General features: G+C 36.5%; 1 protein-coding gene across 3 annotated transcripts in view; it reads left to right on the forward strand.

The window, feature by feature from the left end:
* The window catches only part of plxna2 (plexin A2), a 269674-nt gene that overhangs the window by 77221 nt on the left and 165617 nt on the right, over positions 1–26836 (forward strand). The window contains exon 4 of one of the 3 annotated variants that reach the window (XM_051096154.1): positions 14990–15455. The exons of the other annotated variants lie outside the window; for them this stretch is intronic. Within the exon in view, the coding sequence (XP_050952111.1) occupies positions 14990–15079 (90 nt within the window). The 3' untranslated portion in view covers positions 15080–15455. Of the gene's footprint in view, positions 1–14989; positions 15456–26836 lie in introns of those variants that run through there. 3 annotated transcript variants of the gene reach the window in all.

A 26836-nucleotide genomic window follows, 5' to 3' on the forward strand; every position in this document is an offset into this window, starting at 1 on the left:
GAATGAATTAATGAAAGCAGACCCAGGGTGCTATTGTCCAGATTCCGTCAGGCTGCTGTACGTTAAACAGTTCTAGCATTAGTCATTTTCACAATCCTTTTCTGTAACTGTTTTAGGGTGAATGAATTATTGGAGAGTGTTGAATGCAAGCAACATTAACAGCCATCCATTGGATGCTGAGATTGATTAATAGCATGCAAGATTCAGAAAACACCATAATCGTTAGTACTAGGAATGTAAATGTGTTGGTCATTTAAATGTAATGACTGATAAATGATGAAGTATCATGGTCAATATTGTAAATTTATACTAATTTGCATTCATTCAGACACACACCATGTTCTCACACACTAAAAAAATCCATTGCGAAGCAAAGAGGAAACTGACAGTGTGCCCTCAGACAAGATAGAGCAGGTTACTTTTGGTATCAAACAAAGTATCAGCTTTCACATTTTGTCTTTTTTTTAAAGTCAATAAATACCGTTCTGTTGCTCTTTAATGTGTCGTAACAGATCACTGTAGCGCCTCAGTTCAAGTAGCATGTGAACCAATCATCCTTTCTTTATTACTAGTTCTAGCATGAAATAAACATGAATTAACATCAGAAAGTATCTCGTTTCAAGCGTGGAAAGATGTCAGTACACACTATTTTTCAAGTTCAAGTCCAACGATGTTAATCTCCTCTACATGTCTGGTTTGTTTGTCAGACAAAATGGCAGATTCAGTGTTATGATTTGTCAGATTGCCTGTCAATCAAACTTCCAGCAAAGGGTCAACTGGAAACCAAATTAGTACCAAAAAAGTGTTACCTTTTTTCTATATTGTGCTGATTTGTTCTTATTACTGTCAGAAAATATGCGCTATAGGCTCCTGACCTTACACCGGTGGCAGTGCCCTCTGAGCTGATGGGTGGCAGAGTGCTGATACTGTTTACCTCAGCAGGATTTTGGCAGATAAGGGTGGCAAGGACAGCAGAATAAAAAAATCAGTGGCATTCAACGTCCCATTCAGCCATTTTGTTTAGAGGTCATGACAGCATCTGATTTTAGTATGTGTGTGAATTTATATTCAGAGAAAAAACATGCAGTTTTACTATTCTAATACTTAACATTTATTTTTATATTAAACGTACAAGATCGGCCATATTTGCTATTGAAAATATCAGCCTCTGTTAGCAGTATTGCGTCAGATTAATTATAGGGCGTGAAGTTAAGTTTATATTGTGCTTTAAGTGCAAATCTCAGGGGAGAGTGTGGGCTTCCTGAGAGGAGGGGGAATACGTTAGGAGCGATCAGCCCCAGAGGGTTGCTTTTCGCTTTGATATTGTTAGAGAGGAAAAGACCGTATGCTAAAATTAGATCTTTAAAGTTATCCCACTGGGAGATTAGTGCTGATTTGAGATGGTCACACGATCTGTACTACATTAATCCAATCAGAGTGCAGGCATCGTGAACTGCGGGACTGCAGGAAACGATGTGACTCAGGTTTCCTAAAAAAGTCAATTGAAAAGAGCACCTGGGCTAATTATACGTGCCCCCATTAGACATCCTTCTATTTCTAATTGGTGGTATAATAAGTACTGTGATGCGAGGAGTAGTTTGCATGACCTACATGGTAATTCCACTCATGTAAAATCCCCCAAAGGGAAACTATTTTACGTCTGCATTATGTTGGTGAAGCTGCTTTAAAATGTAGTTTTTCAAGCCATGAGCTACTGATACTTTAAAGGAGAAGTTCACTTCCAGAACAAAAAATGTACAGATAATGTACTCACCTCCTTCATGTCTTTCTTTTTTATCAGTCATAAAGAAATTGTGTTTTTTGAGGAAAACATTTCAGGATTTTTCTCCATATACTGGACTTCAGTGGTGCCCCTGATTTTGAACATCCAAAATGCAGCTTCAAAGACCTCTAAACAATCCCATCTGAGTAAGAAGGGTCTTATCTTGCGAAACATTCAGTTTTTTTTTTTTTTTTTTAGAAAATAACCAATCGTTTTGCTAGATAAGACCCTTTTCCTTGGCTGGGATTGTTCAGAGCCCTTTGAAGCTGCATTTAAACTACATTTTGGACGTTCAAAATCGGGGGCACCATTACAGTCCAGTATATGGAAAAAAATCCTGAAATGTTTTCCTCTCAAAAAACATAATTTCTTTATGACTGAATCTCATCTTGGATGAGAAGGGGGTGAGTACATTATCTGTAAATTTTTGCTCTGGAAGTGAACTTCCCCTTTAAAGCAGATAAACAACAGTGAGGCTGTTCTTTAAAATATAGAAAATATAAATAAGATAAAGCTAAGTATTATGTAATGCATCTGTGCAGGGTCAGAAAGCTCTTGGATTTCATCAGAAATCTTAATTTGTGTTCCGGAGATGAACGAAGGTCTTACGGGTTTGAGTAATTAATGACAGAATTTTCATTTTTTGGGTGAACTATCCTTTTAACATCTCATAAACAGTGCAGTGGGCATGCATGACCAAACTGATTTCTGTCATCTTGCTTCGTTAGTTAATCAGTATTTGGTTTGGACTGTGTTCCGACAGGGCTTGGAAGAACGGTTCAGGTGGCTTCCTTCTGGCAGGCAATTGAGGCCCTAATTGGACAAATGTCTCATTGAACTGGTTAAGTGAGTTTCTGGGCACCCATCCCACTCTCCCCGACACTGACATCATCGCTGACATGGTGGTTGTGTTCGGGACTGGAGAAGAGATGCAGCGGTGATCTGCAGCCGACTGCCGCACATGAAAGCAACGGCAGTTTAGTGGGCCGACACGCAGCTGTGTCCACTACTTAGCTCAACCTCCATCCCTTCTGTCCCAGAAGCACCTTGATTTTGTTCTGGGCATCCCTTGTGGTGTAAGATGTTGTCTGATGGGCTAGATGCTGACGTCCTTGATGAGCTGGGAAACAGCTGGGTTGGCGGCTTTAGCGTGTTTAGCTTTCCCAGCTGTAACCTCCTGATTCCACCATGTCGTCACTTGGATTTGGTCCGTAATGAGCCGTGGCTGAAGACGTGCTTCATTGTCTGGGACACACAGTGGGAAAGAGTTTAAAAATAGTGAGGAAGAAGAAATGCTAGAACATGTTCTCCAGCACTTCCATAGTTTAGATTTCTCAAAGCTAAACATTTGTGACCCTGGACAACAAAACCAGTCATAAGAGTAAATTTTTTGACATTGAGATTTATACATCATCTGAAAGCTGGTGTGTTAGGATAGGACAATATTTGGCTGATATACAACTATTTGAAAATCTGGAATCTTGAGGGTGCAAAAAAATCAAAATATTGAGAAAATCACCTTTAAAGTTGTCTACATGAAGTCCTTACCAATGCATATTGAAATGAAACATGATCTTCACTTAATATCGTAATGATTTTTGGCATAAAATTAAAATCAATAATTTCGACTATTTATAACTATTGCTACAAATATACCCATGCTACTGACAACTAGCTTTTTGATCCATTTACTGTTGTTCTGTGAATTTTCACAGCTGAAATCCAGTTGTTTCAAGTTGGGTTCAGGTTGCTCACACCGATTTGTCATGCTGACCAACAGAAATCGGCTTGGTTTGAACGTGACTTCTGTGTGAGCTGCGTTTCACACAGTACTTCTCTACACTACTGGCAACAAACCTGTTTTTTCCCCAAAAAAATTTCACTGAAATTTTGCCAATGTGACTGTATCTTAACAAAAATGAACTAGAAGTCACACAACTCATAAAGTCACATAAATCTTTTTTAGAGCCTTTCCGCTCTCTCCAGATGTCTGTACCGCTCTCTCCTTAGAGAGATCGGCAGAGATGATTTTTACTTTAGCAGAAACTTAATGATTCATTTAGAAACAGGCTGTCAGCGGCAAAAACCCTCACTAGAGTTTGCCCCGCTAAGCAAAACTTGCCCAGCAGTTATGTGTTAATTTGTTTTTTCAAGGTCAGGGGAGCATCCGGCACATCGGTTTTCGTACTGGTGGCATTTTCTCGACATACTGCAACACTACAACAAATTCTGCTGTTGTGCGGCGACACAAATTGGTGTATCTGCAATGTTGTTGGCTGAGGTTATACTTTCCTCCTGCAGTTTCATAATTACTTGAATTGAGTGCTCTTTGTAAAAGCCAAGCTGTTCTTGTTTTAATTCCACATTTAGCGTGGTCTGTTATTATCCTTGATTTTCTGGTTCCAGGGTATTTTAGATTTTAAAAAAAAAAGTGTCAGCCTTTGAGGACAATACGGTATCTGCTGCCAGATTCAAACAACCATGAGATGCATTTGTTGGTTTCAGTGTTGTAAGGAAGCTTCAATTATATTGAACACAAATGAGCAAAACAATAGAACATCCATTTCAATCATCATAACAATTTCTCACTCCTCCTTCAATTTCATGTTGAATTAGCGTCAATCTGCCTGGAAATTAAATGCTTTGTCTTGTTTCATCTGTCTCATGTATGTAAATACGATCCAGTTTGATGACTTTGAAAAGTAATATTGTTTTCAAAAATTCTGAAAAGTTTTTAGAATTCATTATTTATTCTTTGTAGCCTATTTGTGCACTGTAAAATGGCTGTAACGTCGTATTCAAAACATGTATGGAGTACAAGTGTACTATTTTCAGACATTTTGTAGTCGTGAAAGCAGTTTTATCAGCAGATGTGTCCTGATAGCATGATCAGGTGATTACAGTAATCATTATTGTCTGCTGTGATTGCAGATGGTGTTGCACCCTCAGTGCCACCTTGCTGGCTCTCAGCGAGATTGCGAGCAATCTTCCTAATCATGTTACTGTACACTGGGCAATTCAACTTCAATTTGCCTCCTACCAATAGTGGGAGACGCTGATTGGCTGTTGAAATTAGGAGCTGCGAGAGCACATATTGAAGATTGGCTTGCCCTGATTTTACAATGGGAGCTTGTTCTTGGATTAGACAAGGAAGAGCCCAGTTGATGCAACCCCTTGTAGTCACCCAAATATTGCAATAGTAGAATAACCTTGAAAATCCTGTTAAACAGTGATTTATAGTCTCAAATCATCGTGATAATGATAGCAGCACTCTTTGACCATCTTCAGACCCGTTTTTGGTGCTTTGACCCCAGGATGACCCATTCGAATCGAGCAGCGAAGACAAAAAGAGAGCAAGTGACTTCATTCTGCTATTCAAACTGAGCCTCACAGTTCTTTAGGAGAGATCTCAAGCTTTCCTGGGCTGGCTCTGGACTGAAGCACGGCTAAAGAGCCAAAGGCTGGGAGATAGAGGGACCCTGCTGTTCCTTTCACTCATCAAACACACGTCCACACAAAGACACACATACACACACTTCTGCCCCCAGACCTCTTCCACTTATCTTCTTGGCACGGTCTTCAGTCGGCCTTCTGTCCGCGTACAGTCGTGTGTCCGAGCCTTATGTGTGTGAGAGCTGAGTACTGGCCAGCTGTCTTTCTTTTGCTTTTTGTGCTTCTGTGAGCTCAATGCTTCGTCTTCTCTCTTTTCTGCGTCTCTGTGTTTTTGTCTCTCTCTCACTGTCTTTCTAGCTAGTCCATTACATTACCATTAGACAGCCCACCCAGCAGTGATCTCATTACTGACACACACACATACACCTACTCACACACACTACCTCTTTTTCCCTTTTCACTTTTCTTTTCTTCCTAGCCGTCTTTCGTTTCTCTCCCTCGCTCTTTTTTGTGAGATTCTGCTTTTTTCTCTGTGAATTATCGCTCTTTTGTAGTTGCTGTTCTTTGTTTCTCCATTCGCTCTTTTTGCCATTGCTTTAAGTTTGTTTTCAAACCATGGTTTTGTACTTTGTGCTGTTAAAGAGGCATTTTAAAATCTCTGAGGACGCCCTCCTAAAGTAATATTTTTCTCAAAAACGAAATACTGTCATCATCTGCTCACCCTTGTGTAGTTTCAAACCCTTATGACGTAAATGGCGAATTTTAATGATTGTACTGGTTGCTTTTACCATTGATTTACAATAAACGATGGCTTTTAAGCTGGGAAAAACATAAAAGTATGATAAAGTAGTAGTTTTGAATGAGAAACGGATTGAAACTGAAGTTATTTGCTGAAAATCGTAACTGGTATGTTTGTAAGAGAAGTGGCCTCAGTTTCAATCCAGAGTGAAATATTTTCAATGAACCAGTTGATCCAGATCACCAAACCAGTTTGCATGATTTGTTCATGAATCAGACTCATTTGATTCATTAGTTCAACTCACTTGTGATTCTTGAGTTCAGGGACGGCCTTGAACGAGGCGGTTGTGTTGCTGTCTATGCAGGGTCAGAAAGCTCTCGGATTTCATCAAAAACATCCTAATTTGTGTTTCCAAGATGAACTAAGGTCTTACAGGTTTGGAACGACACTAGGATGAATAATTAATGACAGAATTTTCATTTCTGGGTGAACTATCCCACCATTCATGGTAGTTGCATGGTAAAGACTGTCCATTACATTCTCCAAAATTGTTATTTTGTGTTTTCACAGAAGTCGTATGTCATCATGCTATTCTAAACATAGCCATTGTCTCGTTTCGTAGACTGATTGCATTCAGATCAGGAGAGTTGATTAGGTAGTTGATGCTAATGCACTCTCTCAGGATCCCATGTGCTGCTCTCGCTCGCAGTATCTGTTTATTCCTGCCCTTCTACTTTATTAATCTCCTTACTATAAACTTCTACCTCTTCATTTAATATACTTCGTATCAGTTTCAGGAGAGCGCTACATTACCCTGTTGACTGCCAGCCGTAATTGGTCTTAACGTCATGAGGTTGGTGAATTAACCTTGTGATTAGTGTCAGTTCTCACCAGAGACCGTGCATCCACGGTTCTTGCCGTTTTATTTCCCTCTTGACTAAAATCAAGATGCCGTCTATGTTTAAAGCTCTGTTTCCTGAGACCGTCTGTAAGAGGAGGACAGTTTAAAGGAACGTGTGTAGAATATAGAATATGTTTAGAATACGATAGACTAAGATTAGTTACGATACATTAGATTTGACTTGGTGCATCACAAATAATAATATGCTGACAATTAGTAAGCGAAAGATGCTTAGATTATGCTTTCTGAGGTGTTTTTTTTTTTCAAACTGTGCGTCCGTGAATGGTTTTCAAACAATTACCCACAACCCCCTTCACAACAGTTATCTGTCAGCTATTTCTGGAAAAACTCAAAGCCAAGGTCATGCATTCAGTTCCTAGGGAATACATGCATTAAGTAAGTTGCTTTGAATGAAAGTTTGTAAATGTGTGAGGTAATATGACAAATTGGACTGAAAAGAATTGTTTTTCTTGGTGATATTTCCATAGCCTTTTCCTGAAGTGAAACTGACATCTTTTCATCAAATACAGATTGCTTCTGATTGAATTTGACAGCGTTATGTCCTGCAGTTAGTGTCGGGTAATGTTCAGCACCTCAGGTTTGATAATCTGTCACGTTTGCCGTATTATACTACACGTTCTTCCAGTGTGTTTGTTTGACTTTTTTTTTTTTTCTTTCTCTCTGGCACTTGAGGTCTAAATGTAATCGTGTGAATTAGCGATTTGGGTGGCGGTTTCCACTAAGGTTTGACAATATGATCAGAACTGGTAAACCACATGAGAGAAGATCTGCGCTCCCATCTCCAAGCCTTCCCACTAAAGCATTCAAAAGATTAGAGTTGTGCGGCGAACTCATTGCTAACAGATGTGCTTGTGGGACCTCGTTCCAGCATGTTTAGAAAAGGAAAACCTCTGTAATGACACAGAAACATCCATTTCGTATTAGACTCACTGTTCGCTGAGGTTTGGTTGAAGCCCAGAGCATTAGCATAGCGTGGCTAGTCATCAGCATATCGATATTCAACCAGAGCGCCTGGCTCACATAATCACTGCAGGGAAAGCATTTGAAATTCATAGAAATTCCTGCCAATCGTGTTGGCCTTATTGATCTAGTACTGCGGAAATGAAACAAAGTTCCATAAGCTCCTTACATAAAATTATAACCCACCTTTAGCATTGAAACCAATGAGGCCGTGGGGATAAAGAGGGGAGGGCATAGGAATAAATAATGTGATTGAGAGAAAGAGAGAGAGAGAGAGAGAGAGAGTGTAAAAGCATTTTTTTTGGCCGCGGTTCCACAAATAGATTTCTACTGTCCGTCAAAGTGGACAACTGGCCCGTCGCCAGGCCATATTGATTTACTTTACAAAGCACTTGAATGGGCCAGATATCTGTGATTACCCAATTCATTAGTGTAGTCTCTTAGAGCGGAGGGGAAATTAGATAAAAGCTAAGCCTAGAGATGGGAAAACCTCAAATGTCCTGCATGTGCATGTCTGGGTAGGTGGAGTGCACTTTAAACCAATTAAAACCTGCTTGGCTTTCAGTACAGCAAACACTGTTGTGCACTATGGGCCCTAGCTGTAGTCTGACCACCCATTATGTTGTTAAAAAAAAAATGGGGCAATTAATTTATGAATTCAGTCATTATTTACTTAACCTTACGTCTTTATTTGGTAAAAAACAAATGAAGATGTTTTGTCCTGAATAGAGGGTTTGTACTTGCGTCACGGTTTGGTCAGTTACCCAGATGCGTGGCCATATTAGCGATATTCGGAAGTAAACAACAGCATGGATTACATGGTTAATGTACTACTGAGTACTTTGTTCTGCTCATTTATACTGTCTAAACCACAGGAAAAAACATGTGGAAGATGCTAAATCATATAGAGAAGGACTATATATATAAGCAGGAAAGGGCTCGATATTCTGAGAACTAAAATTAATATGTGGTCAAGATATGTACGAGCAGAATTAATTAACATATTATCCTAATATTTCACCTACCTGACCGGAAATTATAAGAACAAACACAAATGTTGTCAAGATTCTTGCCCTGAAAATCCCAGGTCTATTTGGCCAACCACAAACGCCTTTTGTTCCTCAGACAGTTTTTTGCACTCTTCTCCTTGATTTGTTAGAACTTTTGGCAGTCTATAGTACTCCAGATGTTTTTAATGGTCCCGACCAATTGGGACAACCCAAAACATGACAATAATTGACCATTTTCTGCAGTAATAATCAGCAAAATATGCAAGCTTCCTTCGGTTCAGTGGTATTGTTAACGTTCACTGTCGCCAATATGGCCAATTAATGACGGGTCGTGAAAACGATCTATACGTGATAAATAAAAGGGTATTGGCGCTTTCAAGCTCCAAAAATGACAAAAAAGCATCATAAAAGTAATCCAAGTGACTGTTCTGGAAGTATTTGTTAGCTCTGTGTGACAAAAAGATTGAAATTGAAATCACTATCCAGAGAAAATGGCTTCCACCGTAGCTTTTTCACACCTCACCTAAATTGTTTAGAAAACAATTCTTTGAAAGAAATCTTTTCATTTGGCAAAGGGGTGTGCCCGATGCGTGAATCCATATTTGGCTCTGAAAATGAGTAATACATTTTATGGAGCCACTAAATGGACATGATTAGTCGCTTACAAGCGGTAGCCTGTTATACGTACATACAATTTTGTTTACATACAATACAGTACTTACAATTTCACTTACCACATAACCAGTGGCGGCTACTGGTCTGTCAAATAGGGGAAGCTCATTTTCGGCCTACATCATAAAATTGTCTATTTATTTATTCACAAGAATGTGCCTTATTGTCATAAGTAAGTCAATGCAAATTTTACAATGCAAACAATCGTAAAAAAAAAGCTTTAGTTTTATTATGCAAAATATGATGTATTTTTTCTTTTAGTCAGATGCTACTATATAGTATAAATATTTTGCAATTTAAATAAGGTTATTATGGAGATTTATTTATTTATTTATAAAGTATTTTAATAGAAATATAAGGTTTCATTATGTTATGTTAAAATTTTTCAAGATTACTATATATATATATATATATATATATATATATATATATATATTAATTTATAGTCATCCTCCATGTTAATATTTAATGTAGTAATCTATATATATATATATATTGATTACTACATTAAATATTAACATGAATGAATGAATGAATGAACGATCTAAAAAAAATATTAAACTCTGTAAAAGTGAAACAAGGAATGTGGTGTATAATTGTGTGAAATGTATGATGAAAATCAAGCAATTTCGCCAAGCAAATATAAAGAAATAGGTTGCAGCAGTTTTTATTTCGACTGAACTTGAGAAATCCGTGATGGGACTGAGCGCGAATAGCTTCAGCGATTCCTTATAGTACAAAATCGCTGTCAGTCAAAAGGAGATGCAATCTTTCGACAGACCCTCCAATCATCACGCAGAAGCTCGGAGTCCAGGCCAGCCCACTCCTCATTTGCTCCTCATTCACCCCCAGAGACGCTGAGCGTCCGTGGGCGGGACATAATCGCAGCGTTTATCCAATGACCGTCTAGTTTCAAAGCACTGAAAAAAAACGTTCAAAGCAGCCGCATTGAAGTCAATGGACGCTGGGCTTCAACGGGGAAATGCACTGTGACGCTACGGGAATGTATGAGAAGAAAATCAAGTCAGCCGACCTGCTATATCTAACTGATTCTGAACGAACTCGTCTTTGAGATGAACGTTTTCTAACGCATTTTTAGTCAATAAAATGTTAATACAATAGTACATAATTTGACCATTAATTTTGTGACATTATAGGGGAAGCTGAGCTTCCCTTGCAGTCTTAAAGAAATCGCCACTGCACATAACCAATGTAAGGACAGATGACTGATAGGGCGATGGCGAATGATTTGCCGATCCTGAGCACCACTCTCAAACATCTTATCTTGTAAGATGTGCGGTAAGTACCACGGCTCCCTATTATACACGAAGTACGTGTGATCGCAAAACTCGAAAGTGAAAGTAAAAAGCGAACACACAGTCAAAAGCAATTTCAATGCCCTGCTTATTAATAGAGTGTTTTCACTACACGTCACTAATCAGCCATTTTGGCAGCACTGAACATTAAATAATGCCACTGAACCGAACAGAACTTGCAAATTTTGCTGATTTTTACTGCTGAAAATGGTCAATTACTGTCATGTTTTGGGCAAATCAAGGAGAAGAGTGCAAAAAAAACTATCTGAGGAACAAAAGGCGTTTTCGTTTAACCAAACTGAGCCAGGATTTCCAGGGCAAGAATCTTGACAACATTTGTGTTTGTTCTTATCATTTCCGGTCAGGTAGCTGAAATATCCTAATTACTAGTGCTCGTACGTATTACATCAAAGTATCTCCAATATGGCCACGCGTCCAGGTAACTGACCAAACTGTGACGTTAGTGCAAACCCTCTATAGTGGCTCCCTGTGGTCCGCAATTTATATTCACTATAATTACCCAACGATATAATTGCGATAGAAAGCACTGAAAAATATTTTTTCCTCCCATCTCGTATATATACCTTTTTGGGGTTCTGTAGTACACAACATTTCCTTATGTTTCAATCACATTTTGTTGTTCAAATGAATAGTTTGAAAGAGACTTCTGTGTGAGCTACACAACTAACAATAGAAAATCATGCTAGCTGGTTACCTCACCCTCAGTCTCCGAACCGATTATAACACATGTTTGAATGTCCCTAAATATTTGCAATGAATAGAAAGAGACTTGCTTCCCTCGAGTGGAAACCAAAAGCACCCGTCGTCAGTGGTTTGTGTGGGGCTGCGATTTGTTGATGCTGTTGCGTTTCTGAAAAGCTGGCTTTATCAGGTACCTTTCAAGCGAGGCTTTCTGGCTAAAAGCCTGAATTATGTTTTTTTTAACACAAAAAACACATTGTTTGTGCTTGTGAGAGCATTTTCCCTCCTTTTCTTTCCCTGTCACTTTAAATAACACCTTCAGAAACTTTCATCTTGTTTGGACTGTGTCAACAATCAAAGCAGCTTTGTATCTTACACGTCTTACTTATGAACTCATTTCAGCTGACAAGATGTATTGTGCTTGCTGGTGCCATTATTAGCGTCAAAAGAGTTTATAGCGGCAGAATTTCACTGTAGATCATTAACACTTTCTTGAAGCATCTAGAAAGAAGTAACACGTGACTAGGCTTAGTTTAGCTGCCTCATCTGCCCTTTACATGAAACATACGTTCTCTGAGATTTTTGTGGTGTTTTAGAGGGTTTTTTTTAGCTGATATCAGTGTGTTATTGGCAATTTCCTGTCTTCTCTTGGCCTGTCCACCTCTTTCTCTGTCTTTATCGCCTATGAGACAGCATTCAGACACCATCATCTCTAATGAATTCTGATACTTATCTAATAGCGTGCGATAATGTTTCAAACGTCAGGTAATAATGTCTCCTTCACTAAGTCATTACCGGGCCCTCACCCCTTTTCCGCGTCCACCTTTCATCCCGTCTTGGCATCGAGTGCAGATACCCCCCCACCCCATCCTCCTGTTCAGCCGGCTGGCTCGTGGCAGACTTCCCTGTGACGTCACACTTCCATGCGCCTAATGCGGACTGACAGCCTCACCTCGTTCATGCATCCCAAATGCACTTCCAGTCATTTAGACTAGCAGGAAAAGGAAATGCTTACTTGCCTGCAAATTCCCTAATAATGCTGTGCTTCGCAACTTAATAACTCTTGTTTTATTTACTCTGGGATCTTGAAGTCAGTGTGGAAACATGACAATGGATCTGGTTTGCTTTCCTAATACATGTTTCTGGTCTGACTGTGCACAATTCATCAGTGCATATTATTCCAAAAGGAATAAAAATAACACACTACAATGTTAAAGGGATAGTTGACCCAAAAATGAAAATTGCATTGCTGTCTATGCAGGGTCAGAAAGCTCTCGGATTTCATCAGAAATATCTTAATTTGTGTTCCAAAGATGAACGAAGGTCTTACAGGTTTGGAACGACATGAGGTTGACTAATTAATGACAGAATTTTCATTTTTATTTGAACTATCCCTTTAAGCTACATCAGACATCCGTTTGCTCTTGTTCTCCCAGATGAGATATTTCTCTTGGTGGTTCTCATTTGGAATCCCGTGTGAGTAGCTCTTTCTCGCCACTGCCGGCTTTGGGCTTTTTCATTATGTTTTGCCGGTGAGTCAGTCCAGAGGGCAACAGGAGCGCTAGTGCACGGAGCAAGGTCAGGGCCATGTAATCCCATTACACAATCAGAGAGAGAGACAGGAAATGCCAAGTACTGGGTTACAACGTGGGTAGGTCTGTTTATGTATTTGGGAGTGTGGTGTATAATATTTAATAAGAAGTGGCATGTGAGGTTAATGTCCTGTCCCAGTGAAAGACTTGGTGGGTTTGGATACGTTTTCTATACTAACAGGGCTAACATTGCTGGCACTGATGTCATCCATTAAACGTTAATCACCTCCGGTGCAACGCCATCACAGCACTTTCTCAAGAGGCCATACAAGGGCAGCCATGCGGTTACAGCCAAGTGTGCAAGATGTTTATATTCAGAGCATGAAACATACGATATGTTACTTGTGATTGGTTATAAGTGGATTTGAAAATGAGCCTTTTGGGCCTTTAGTAAAGTACAGTGGTAATGGTGTCAAATGTTAATACCATGGTACTTTTAATGTATGCTGTTGTATGAAATAGTTACTGTATCTATGTGCTATGGCATATACATGGTTTTACACAATACAGTTGAGGTCAAAAGTTTACATACACCTTGCAGAATCTGCAAAATGTTATTATTTTACTAAAATAATTTAGTACTGACCTGAATAAGATATTTAGAATAAAAGTTACATATAGTCCACAAGAGAAAATAGTAGTTGAATGTATAAACATCAGTCAAAAAGTTAACATACTTTTTTTTTTTGATGTTCGTGATAACTGTATGATTTTGAAATCCATCTTTTCACACTGAGGACAACTGAGGGACTCATATGCAACTATTACAGAAGGTTCAAACGCTCACTGATGCGTCATAAGGAAACATGATGTATTAAGAGAGAGGGGTGAAAACTTTTGAAATTTAAAGATCACTATTAAATTAAACTTATTTTGTCTTCTGGGAAACATGTAAGTATCTTCTGTAGCTTCTGAGGGGCAGTGCTAAATGAAAAGATATGATATTTAGGCAAAATGAGAAAAATGTAAACATCTTCATTCTGTTCGAAAGTTTACACCCCCCCAGCTTCTTTTTCCTTATGAAGCATCAGTGAGCATAGTTGTCCTCAGTGTTAAAAGATGGATATCAAAATCATACAGTCATTGTTGGAAAGGGTTCAAACACACAAAAATGCTGAAAAAAAACAAGAATTTGTGTCATTCAGGTAAGAACACAGTAGAATCAATTCATTCAGAATCAAGTTATTTTTATACATTCAGCTATTATTTTCTCTTGTCGACTATATGTAATTGTCTTGTATGTGAAATATTTTATTCAGGTCAGTACTAAATAAAAAAGTATCAAGTAAAATTTGCAGATTCTGCAAGGTGTATGTAAACTTTTAACCTAAACTGTATTTTAAAGTATACCATGGTATTACCAAAGAGTAAGCAAAGTATTAATGTACTAAAAACATGCCAACACCTTTGTATGTTTGTGTAAATGTATGCAAAGATTGTTGGATCGGTGTTGTTGGTGTCTTTGGCACACACAGTTTGGCTTGGCTCAAAGCAGCTGCTGGTCCGGCAGGGGGTCCAGACCCACAGGCTGTGTGTGTGGGGGGTTATAGTGTGTAGATTTGGACCCTGACCCGTAGTTTGTTTTTCTGTCGCCCTCATGGAGAGCTAGTAAACAGCTGCCCCTCGGGCTGAGTAAACCCAGAGAAAGCTCCATCATCAGTTCAATCGCTGTCTATACGCTCCCCGGGCGTCAGTGAAGCCACACTGGCCCGATATCTCCCTGATATTCTGTGAAGGCTTTTAGAGATATTTTCTCTGAAATTTCCCCCACAGAGCCAATTAAGACAGAACACAATTCAGCTGCACTTGAACCACTTTCATTATGCAGTAGCTTCAAATCAGAGTTGTGTAAATTGTCTAACTAGCGACAGAATGCATCCCGTCCTCTCCTCCCCTGCAGGTATGTGGTGTTTTGACGCGGAGTGTGAGAGCTGAAAGGTGTGCGGTGGATCGGGTGACAGTCTTGGCTTCCTGGGTTGCCCCCGTGTAATGAGATCTGTCTGATGTTTGGGCTACTCTCTCTCCAGAGCGCTGTCTGCTTTAGACAGGGTCACACTGAGCGGCGTGACAGAGATAAGATTAACTGTGTTGCACAAGATCAGGTTTCAAGCACTCAAATGCTGACTTTCTTGTTCTTTCTTTTTTGTCTCTTTCTGTCTTTATGTTGGCTATCCAATGATGATTAAGGACTCTTTGTACATAAGTTGTTCTGACTTCCTATGTCATAATTTTCTGTAATTAACATAATTGTTATCATAATTTTACCCATTTGTGCTTCAAGACAAGAAATGGAGGAGTTTATATACATTATTATAGGCCAAACAAAGGAAAACATTTTATAAAAACACATCTCTTCCTTCTACACTTGACACTAGCACTCTCTGTTGTATTTCTAGTCTATTCTAAAGAATTTTTCCATTCCATTTAAAAAAAAAAAAATTGATCCTCTGTTGTTTTTCTATTCTATCTACTTGTTTCCTTTTTATTTATTATTAAAAAGAAGACTAACTGAGACTTGTCACAGCGCTTAACATATTATTGTTCTTTTGTTTTTTTGATTGCTTCTATTGTCCTCATTTGTTAGTCGCTTTGGATAAAAGTGTCTTTTAAATGAGTAAATGTAAATGTGTGTGTGTGTATATATATATACATATATATACACATAAATATTTATTATTTAAATAAATACATTCTGAATAAATAAATGCAAATAATTTAATAAATAAAATCAATGTATTTATTTATTTGGTTTGGTTTTATGTGGTTTATATGATATGATATGATATGATATGATATGATATGATATGATATGATATGATATTATTTTATATTATATTATATTATATTTTGTAATTTAAATATTCTAAATACATTTGTATATTTAAAAAATTATATAGTAATTCTGTATTTAGATAGAAATAAATAAATAAATAAATAAATGATTTGTATATTTATTTTGTATTTATTTGGTTTTATGTATTTGGTTTATATTTTGGGTTTATTTAGTATATAATATACAATATTTAAATAAATACATTCTGAATAAATTTGTATATTAGTTATATTAAACGTGTATATTAATTCTAGATTTCTTGGTTTTATAATATTTATTTATTTTCACTTTAGATGTTTATTTATATATTTTGTTACATTTATTAATATAATATTGTGTATATTACTGTGTGCCAAACAAATGAAGAAAATATCTGGACAAATAAATATAATATAGTCTAATAATTTATATTATGATATAAAAATCCAAATCTAAAAGTACTAATCCTGAATATAAAAATCTAATTTATGAATGTGTTTCAAAACTATGTGTGTATGTTTTTGTGTATATGTGTATTGCTCAGACATATTGATAGTTTGAAAGAAAATATTGAACAAGTATTGAAGAAATCCTCTTTTGTTTTGTTATTTTGTATCTTTATTCAAACTATATTGGAAAATAATTTTAACAAATATTGAAGAAATCCTCTTCTGTTTTGTTATTTTGTATCTTTATTCAAGTTATATTGAAAAATATATATTTTTTAAAATATTGAAAAATTCTCTTTTGTTTTTTAATTTTGTATCTCTATTCAAAGTTTATAGAGGACAGCTTGTTGGCCCCAGACAGTTATTTTATAAGCAAGACCATGGAAGAGGACAAGGCCCAACAATAACGTCTACATGAAAAAAATGTAGACCACTGGGATCATGTAACCAACAATGGCAGCATTGAAAGCAGCATGGCTTTAGCTGTAGAGCGGTTGCGCTGCCTGCTATTGTTGCCTTGTGAGATGTAGAGGAAATTGTTTCTCCTTTCAGACCACAATGACTTCCCCTATAAAAGAATCATCATCGACTGTCAGAGGAGGAAAACAATATATTTACTCTGCAGGCATGTGTTGTCTGTCTCTGTTTTTACTTCGCTCTCTCGCTCGTCTGTATTTCCAGCCTGCTCTTTCTACTCGGCTTTAGAAGGGATTTGGGTTTTGCATCAGTACCGCCATCTCATATCAGATTTTAAAGTAGACAGTGTGGGTTTTAAAGGATGAACTGAGGAATTTAGTCATTTTCTCTTCTCCATGCCTATCCGTTTCTTTTTCTTTTGCTCTCTTTACCCTGAAATGGGCCTCAAGAGATCATTATAGGATGCATTTGTAAATATTTCTGCTTTCCTCTTGTTCTACATCCTCCACACAAGCCGCAGACAGCTAAACAGAAACGGCTTCACAGTATCTGAGAACAAAACAACTGATTCGGCTTATACACGCCAGCCACAAAGACCTAATAAAGAAACCATAAAATAGACAGTAAACGCAGCAGCTTTTTGTCTAACGGGTCCATTAACTTTTTAAGACTCTCGAATAGTCTGTTTTCCATCCTTTTCCTCACACAGTATGCATTTTCTTGGCTTCTTGTTTTGAGAGTGGAAAATTACCCTCATGTTGTCCCCAAAACCATATCCACACATTCTTCAAAATATTGCCATTTGTGTTTTAAAAGGAAACAAACAGGTTTGGAATGACATGAGTTTGAGTAAATGATGACAGAATTGACATTTTTGTCATACAAAACCTCATTAGACCATATTCCTGATCCAGTTGTACTGGGACTACAAATCCCACAATGCACTTGACCCGAAAGAGATTGCATTGCCCTAACTGCTGAATGCCACTGTATTTCTACTGAGGTTTTGGTTTTACAGCTATTGTGTCAGCATCACAAACAGTGCAAATTCAGAAAACGGCTATTTCTCTCTGATTTATGGCATCAGAATGCAGAACAAAATGTTTAACTGCATCATCATGCTTTTCAACAGCCCCATGTTTGCTCAGTTATTTGATTGATGGCTGATGGTCTCTAAGCCGATCCGATTGTTTTTTTTTTTTTCTGCACATGGGATGGCACGTGTACATCTGTCCGTTTAAGTCGTCGACTGATTTGCTTCAACTTCTGCACTGAGAGTGCATGTGCGTAATAATTGCCAGTGAAAAGCATAAATCTTGTTTGAATGAAACAGCACAAATCCCTGTTTAGGCTGCATTTGGATAAGCTGCTTGTACTGAGCTTAGCCCCTTTGATTTGTCCTGAGCCCTATCTGAAATGGAGAAAACCTTAGATAAGCACAACGTACCAACAGGAAAAAATAAATGCTTTACATTCGGTTAGATTGCTACCAAACCTGAGTTCTGCATCAGAAGTTATAGTATGAAAGCACCATATATAGGGCCCTATGAAATCCATTTTATTTTTTCCCAAATTCTAATTTTTTTCTGGATTCAGGTTTTTTTTTCTGTTGTAATTCTTCTAGACTCTGTTTTAAAATCTAAAAATCATGTCTAATTAATTGAAATCATGAAACATACGCAATTTAACAGCAATTTATTAAAAGCTTAAAAAAATTACGTTTTTAAGGAATTTATAAAAATGGCCTGGTTCAAAACTTTACATCCCCTTGATTCGTAATACTGTGTTGTTACCTGAATGATTCACAAATGCTTTTTTTTTTGTTTAGTGATAGTTGTTCATGAGTCAGTTAAATTGCCTGATGATCTTCAGAAAAATCCTTCAGGTCCAACAAATTCTTTGGTTTTCCAGCATTTTTGTGTATTTAAACCCTTTCCAACAATAACTGTATGATTTTAAGATCCATCTTTTCACACTGAGAACAGCTGAGGGACTCATATGCAACTATTACAGAAGGTTCAAATGCTCACTGATGCTCCAGAAGGAACCAGGGGTGAAAACTTTTGGAATTTTAAGAACAGACTAAATTTAACTTATTTTGTCTTCTGGGAAACATGTAACTATGTCCTGTAGTTTTTGAAGGGCAGTACTAAATGAAAAAATATGATATTTAGACAAAATAAGAAAAATGTTCTCATTTCCATTCTGTTCAAAAGTTTTCACACCCTCTTAATGCATGTTTTTTTCCTTCTGGAGCATCAGTGAGCGTTTCAACCTTCTGCAATTGTTGCATACGAGTCCCTCAGTTGTCCTCGTTGTGAAAAGATGGATCTCAAAATCATACAGTCATTGTTGGAAAAGGTACACAAAAATGCTAAAAAAACGAAGAATTTGTGGGATCTGAAGGATTTTTCTGAAGAAAAACAGGCAGTTTAACTGTTCAGGACAAACAAGTGACCCATGAACAACTATCACTAAACAAAAAAACAGCTCTGGATCATTCAGGTAACAACAAAATATTAAGAATCAAGGCAATGTACAATTTTGAACCGGGTAATTTTTTATATATTCAACTATTATTTTCTCATCTGGACTATATGTAATGTGGAATACCTTGTTCAGGTCAGTACTAAATAAACAACAACATGCATTCTGTATGATCCTTCTTATTTTGGTAATATAAAATATTTTTAATGATTCTGAATCTGCAAACTTTTGACCTCAACTGTATATTTCTGTCACAATTTCTTCAAGTTAAACCAAAGTTTTATTTCGACGGGCTGCTGTGAAGACCCTTATGATGATAGCTTTTCTCAAAAGAAACAGTAACATGCTCATGAAGTGACTCTCAGAGCAGTTCTAGAGATTGTTTGTGTTACTGCACACTTAAGTATGTGTGTAGTAAATTAAACCATGCATCTGCGCCAGACATCCATTCACACATAGACACACAGAACATGCAGGATTCATATTTAAATAGCCTTTTTGCGGTGTAATATTTACAGACACTAATCCATGTCGCGTTTTGATTTAAGTGTACTGACCTACTTTTGATTTATTCATCCCAAATTCGGCAAATTCCGTGACATTTCGCATTATAGAGTAAATTCCATTTTTATGACTGGATTCTGCGATTCCACTCACGTTTTCCGCATCGCGGAAATCATATAGAAATCATACGGAAATATCTTTTTCACATCTTTTTCGGTTGTGTATGTGGGAAACCGAAGCTCATCACTTTAATTTCAGTCTCAGTGTTTTCCACAACACTGACCCTTTTGTTTCCTGATGCCTGAAGCATCTTTCTATTCCAAATATTCGAGTGTGTGTGTGTGTTCTGCACCGTGGTGTCCCAGGGACCTGAGGCTACCCGCCGAGTTCTGTGGTCCTTTTATTACACCTCTTTCCTGTACTTTCCCTCGCTGTCTCTTTGTCCAACTGTCCTGTTGAATTTTTCTCTCCCGGACTCTTCTTCTGTGCACTTTCGAATATTAGCATACCATTGCCACTGCAGGCTTCAATTTTGCAATTAATGGTTCTCCAGGCCGTCACATTATACGGCTCGGCTTCTTAATGTAAGTCACAAGGGGGGACCATATGGACGACAGCCAGACCCCATGCAGAGGGGCTCTGCGAAGCATTATTTTGAAGTCGTGGAAAGTTTATTTGTCTGAACTTGGCAGGAGCCTAATCCATTGAGAAAAAGAGTCAGGATTGGGTGTCATTGCGGGTTAGAGTTACTGTAGAGGTGAAAGGGGGTCGACGAGCTGTCGCTGGACCCCTCATAACACCCCGAACAGCTGAAGGAAACCTTCTGGCCTTCAGATTAGTGACGGGAAAACAACGACTCCTGACAGGCCTTGTAATGTGCAAATAAGCTGAGGTTCCAGTGTCAACTTCTCTGTCAGGCTCTTAAGTCGCCTACTTATTTGCTTGGATTTGTTTGCCGTTTATGTTCTCGTGTCCGAGCCAAACGGTATTTGCTGTTGCTGAGCTTCCTTTATAACAAAGACATGAAACCTTATCCAAGTTATGACTTCTTAAAAGGGAAACTGAGGCTTTCAGATGTGTTAGATGATCCTTGATGGCTACTGTAGAAAGTATCCCGCTATTCCAAATGAAAAATCCAATACAAATGAATGTATTTCGGAAAATGAGAGCAGATACTTTAGCTAATTTAACATGTTCAAGTCTTCAGTGGAAATGAGCCAAAAAACCTCTTTACTCATTACATGTTATACAAGTATGAAAAGGGTTTGTCTTCCATTTGTTTTCTGTTGAAACTTTGTTGTTTCTGTGTTGAGACTTGTGTTGAAATGTAGCTAAGTGTTTCAGGTACATGCCTGCTGGATTTCTTTCGGATCCCTTGACAGACTAAAACAGAAAATGCTGAGTTTTCGTTCCTAAAATGGCCTCCAGCGCTGTCCTCATAACCCGGGTAGCCAGCAGGGCTTGACATTTGCCATCTCATTAACGGGCTAATTAGCCTGATTTAGACTCAAACAAGTGCGAATCCATCCATTTGTCTATCCATAAGGGAATTTCATATTGTACACGTAGTGCAATTTTATCCTTCCCATTTTTTGCTTTTTTGGCTCACACCACATGGAACAATAGAAAAGTGCTTTTTGTAACTTCAGGATTGTTGAGTAAGTACTTCTGAAGTTTGCTTTTTTCAGCTTTCACCGTTCAATCCTGATCCCTTCCTGCGTTCCCAGGCCTGTGCTTGGTCTCATTGTCTCCACCGCCCGCCCTCCCTCTGCGCAAGTTTTTTTTGTTTTTTTTTCCCTTGCAATTGTTTCTCAGGTAATTATATTTTTATTCCATACTTCAATTGAATGGCTTTGCACTTACGGTTTGGTTATGACAATTTTGGTTATTTATTTTCTTCTCCGTTAAGAGGCTGTTGATTTGCAGATGGAGAGAGAGAGAGTGGAAGAGAGAGAGGAAGAGACAGAGGCCTCTTCAGGCACCTGACATTTTGCTGCTCTTCATTAAAAAGGAGCGGCAAACAGTTGAGGTCTAATTAAGACATCAATTCAGGCACGGTTATGAGCATTGCACACTTTTTCCGAGACACATCACAGCAAATCTCTTTAACTCCCCTCTCGACTGACGTGTGTGCTTAGTGGTTGTACCAGTGATGGGTGTTGTTTAGAAAGCATAGCTGTTGCATTGACATATATATGCGAATTTTAATTTCATTTCATGATTTACTATAATATATTTCTGCTGCTGACCACACTTAAATGATTATTTATAATTATTTTAAAAAACATACATTAATGTTATTAAATGGATATTGCACTTTTTTCTCTATTTTACTTTCAGTCTTTAAGGTGTTTGTTTAGAAAGAGTAGCTGTTGCATTGACATGCAGATGCGAATGACTTCATTTCCAGATTTTATTTTAATTTATTTTGTTTTTTGACCACACTTAATAAATTATTATAATTATAAAAAAATACATCAGTGTTATATTAAATTATTTTATTTTGTGGTTTATATATTATAATAATTTACTGTTATATTTCTGCTTCAGACCACACCTAATAAATTATTATAATTATTTAAAAAAAATGCATTCATGCATTAAAATAAAATGCATTTTATTTTATTGTTTATACTGTTATATTATATTGTATTATAATAGTTTACTATAATTTATTACTATAATTTACTATAATTTACTAAAAACAAAAACATCAGTGTTATATTAAATTGCGTATTGCACTTTTTTTCACTACCAGTTACAAGGGTGTGTTTAGAAAGCATTGTTGTGTTGACATGCAGATGCAATTTTATTATTTTATTTTATTTTATTTTATTTTATTTTTTATGCTGTATATTATAATAATTTACAATAATATAACCTTTCTGCTTCTGAACAAACCTAATAAATTCTTATAATTATTTTTACGTATACATTAATGTTATATTATTGCCTTTTTTAACTGCCAGTCATGGTGTTCCTTAGAAAGTATAGCTGTTGCGTTAATGCAAGTATAATATAATATAATATTACAACAACTGCTTATCTTATTACATCTGACACAACTTTAAATAAATTATTAAATAAATATATTATAATATAAATTATAAAAAAAAAAATTATGATTGTAAAAATTAAGTATAAAAAATATATTAAATAAAATGCATATTAAAAATATAGTACATCATTATTTTATTTTATTTTATTTTATTTATTTTTTTACGTATTTTTCCTAAAGCATTCTTTTGAAGTCTCCTCTTGACTGATGTGTGCTTACAGTAGCTGTTGTACCAGTCATGAGGGTGTTTGTTTAGAAGGCATAGCTGTGCTTTGCCTCCACATGTCTGTCAGTCTTTTCACTTCTAGATATGCTTTTTTGATTGATAAAACCTAAAAGCACAGTCTGGCCGTGTTTCCACAAGCGCCAATTATTCTGGGAATGTTTAGATGGGTGGGAAACCCAGACAAATCATTTTATCATGAACCTTAAGCTGGTAAAAGATGATTCTTTTCTGCCCTTTTCTTTGTGACTTGGGCAACTTGCTTCACTGGCCATCTTTAGATCTACTGTGTGCTTTCTGGCCTTGTGGGGTCATTGTTCGACTCCGTTTCCCAGCTCCACCGTAAGCCTCCAGACTGACTCATTACTGCCGGTTTCCATGAGGACAGACCCGGAGGCTATGCTACGGCTTTACCTGTTTGTTCACGGTGCAGGTAACAAGTAGACTTCTTGACAGTCAGGACTTTGTATGTGCATGTAACCATGACTCACGAAGATGCGTGTACCTGAGCGTGTTTTTTGTCTTTTAACAAGACGCAGACAGACTTACAGGTTCCCACAGGAAAGAGATTACTTACGGAATATCGTAGCCCTCAAAGTCAACATCTGCAACAATTTGGACTGCTGTCGGTGTTCAAGCAATAGACCTGACTGCTCAAGCATCAGTCAGACAGGCCTCAGAGATTAGGCTGAGAAATCTTGTACGGCTGCGTTCTCTCAAAGAGAATGTGTTAAAAGGGCTCGCTTGATCCACGACTCCCTGAAATGACCTTGTTCAGAAACTAGTGCTGTATTATGAAGGCTTTAAGTGAAACACACATTTCAGTAGAAGCAGCAATGCGCAGATCCAATATAGCTCTGATACATATGTTTTACTCTGGATCATGTAGTCCTTGTAATAGAAGTTGCACAATAGTAATTTGGTTTCACTAGAGATGTGTGCATATATAATATATAATAATGATAATAATAATATTAATAATTATATATATATATATATATATATAATTATTATATAGTAATATAACAACAGCTATTATTACAAATGATTTATATATATATATATATATATATATATATATATATATTATTATTATTATTATTATTATTATTACATATGGCCACCAACCAGACTGTATTTTTTAATTATTAAAAATATGTAATATATAATATAATTTTAGATTTAATTTTCTTATTATATAAATTAAATTAATAATATTCAAAATCATTATTATATTTAATATTGTGAATTGTATAATTGTTTTTACATAATTGAAATCTTAAACGTATTACAATTATTCATATATTATAAATTATAATATTATATTAAATATATGTTAAATGATATAATGGTCACCAGCCAGACTTTATAATTATTTTTTGTAATTATTAAAAATTTAGAATTTTATTTTAATTTTTTTTTTAAATTATAGAAACTAAATTATTAATATTCAATATTACTATTATCATTATAATATATAACTTTGTAAATGGTATAATTATTTTTACATAATTGAATTCTTAAACTGTTATTCTAAAAATTATTCATATATTATGAATTATAATGTTATATTAAAGATATGTTTGTTTTATTGTTATTATATGTAATAATAATTGTTATTATATTATTATATAATAATTAAAATTATATGTGGCCACCAGCCAGACTTTATAATTACTTTTTGTAATTATTAAAAATGTATAATTTTATTTTAGGTTTTCTTTGTTATATAAATTAAATTATTAATTTTCATTATTATTATTATTATTATTATTATTATTATTATCATATAACTTTGTAAACAGTATAATTATGTTATATAATTAAAATGTTAAACTGTATAATAATATTATTTAAATTATTTATATATTATGAATTATAATGTTATATTAAAAATTTGTTTGTTTTATTTTTACGCCTGTATTTTATTGTTTAAATGTGTGCAACGAGATCAAATCTGTAAATCTTGAACTGGGTGACATTGTAAATACAGCCCAAATGTTGTGAAATGTTTTTGGTTTTTATCTTGGATATTTTTTAAGGTTATAAAGAGTGCTTGCTCAGCTAAAGAGCTGTCAGACGGCCTCCTGGATGGAATTGTTCTCACAGCTGTAATTATGTGGTAAAGCCCTGTTTTTGTAAACCATCCCTCTTTGTTTCTTCCCTCTCTGTTGCTCTTTCTTTCTGAAAGAGGAAGTTCTCTCATGGCTGAAGTATGTAAAGTCTGGCCTTCGGCAGGGTCCTCAAGAGGAACCATGACTCTATCTCCCTCACATGCAATATCAACTTCGCAGCCGTTACTGAAGCCAGAGGAGCTGCCGTTGAGATTTTGCAGCTGTCGGCTCTCAAAAGTGTGGTTTTCTTTCCTGCCCTCGTACTTGTATGCATAACACTCAGGCCTAGTGGGCAAGTATTGTTTAGCTATATAAAACAAGAAAACAGCTCAGCAGTTGGGTTGAATGTTTTTTACAGTACACTATTAAAGATGTTGTTCACTCAACAAAGCTGTAAATGGAGTTGTGATTGCATTAGCAGTGTTTTGCGCATACCTCACACTGGCACGTTGTTTCCGAGTAAAGCCGCAATGGCGTTCGAATAGTCTTCCAGTCTCCACTGTTAATAACAGCTTTTGCTGTCCACTGTGTGAATTTTTGTGGCGTATCAATTGTGGATCGCCTACCGTTTCACAATTTTATTTAAACTGTAAAGATGGCACAGTCTCATTGTGTATATGACTCAGAGTAGATTCACTCTTGGTTTACATTGTAAGGGACGCTGAAAACATATTTGCCCTTGTTGTTTTTTTAATGCACATGAACACACACACCAGAGTTTCTGTTTCTGCTAAAACCAAAAGGAATCTGTTTTTTAAAAATATAATAATTAATAATAATTATTTTGGTAATCGAATAATTGAGTAATCTGATAATTACAATTGATTTTTTTATAGATTTTTTGTCAGATGGTTTTTTAAAGTGTCCTAATATTGTGTTTGGAGTCCCTTACAATACGTTTAAATGCATATAAGGTCAGAAAACATTGTAATTTTCTAGAATATACATTTATACATGGAGTCATTTGTCACTGATTTCAAAAGGTTCGTTATGCAGTATTAAAAAATGTCTGTAAACCCTTCCTTTCTATAGTATACTCTGCTCTGATTGGTCAGCTGGCCAAGTCTGTTGTGATTGGTACGGAGAGGAGTGCTTGAGCAAGTTAGCGAGCGCTACCATCTGTGTTGCAAAGTCTGCAGTTGTTTTTGATGTCCATGGGTCAAAGCGACCCCAATAACATCATATTGAGCCCCTGGAATGCGACTTTTAACAGGGGACTCGAAACGTGATTGGGCTAGTTTTGAGTAGCAATTGGGCAGGTTTGTTGCGAAAACCCTGCACCCTGCACCTTTACATAAAACAGTAATACAGTGCTCAAATCCGTTCTTAAAATCATGACATTTTGTTTAACACTTATGCAAGCGAATTGTGCCTACAGCTAAAGTTTAGAGATATTTTGAGCACTCAATTGAAAATGTACACATAATGTATCAATCGTACTTACAGGTTGTGGTTCAAAGACGCTTGTTGGTCCAAATAAAGAAGATTACAACAAAGATAAAAGCCAAAAACTCGGTTTTACAACGTGTTCTTGACGTGATGTTAACACACTAACTAGTGGAAGTGTTTGTGGGCAGGTCAGACTATTTTGCGGGAAGGCAAGGATTAAGCTAATGTGTTACCGAGTGACATAGATTGGTAACAAGCAAAAGATTTGAAAATATGACGACTTGTTAAGGTGAT

This window comes from Labeo rohita, chromosome 23 (genome assembly GCF_022985175.1).
Source record: "Labeo rohita strain BAU-BD-2019 chromosome 23, IGBB_LRoh.1.0, whole genome shotgun sequence".
NCBI lineage: Eukaryota > Metazoa > Chordata > Actinopteri > Cypriniformes > Cyprinidae > Labeo > Labeo rohita.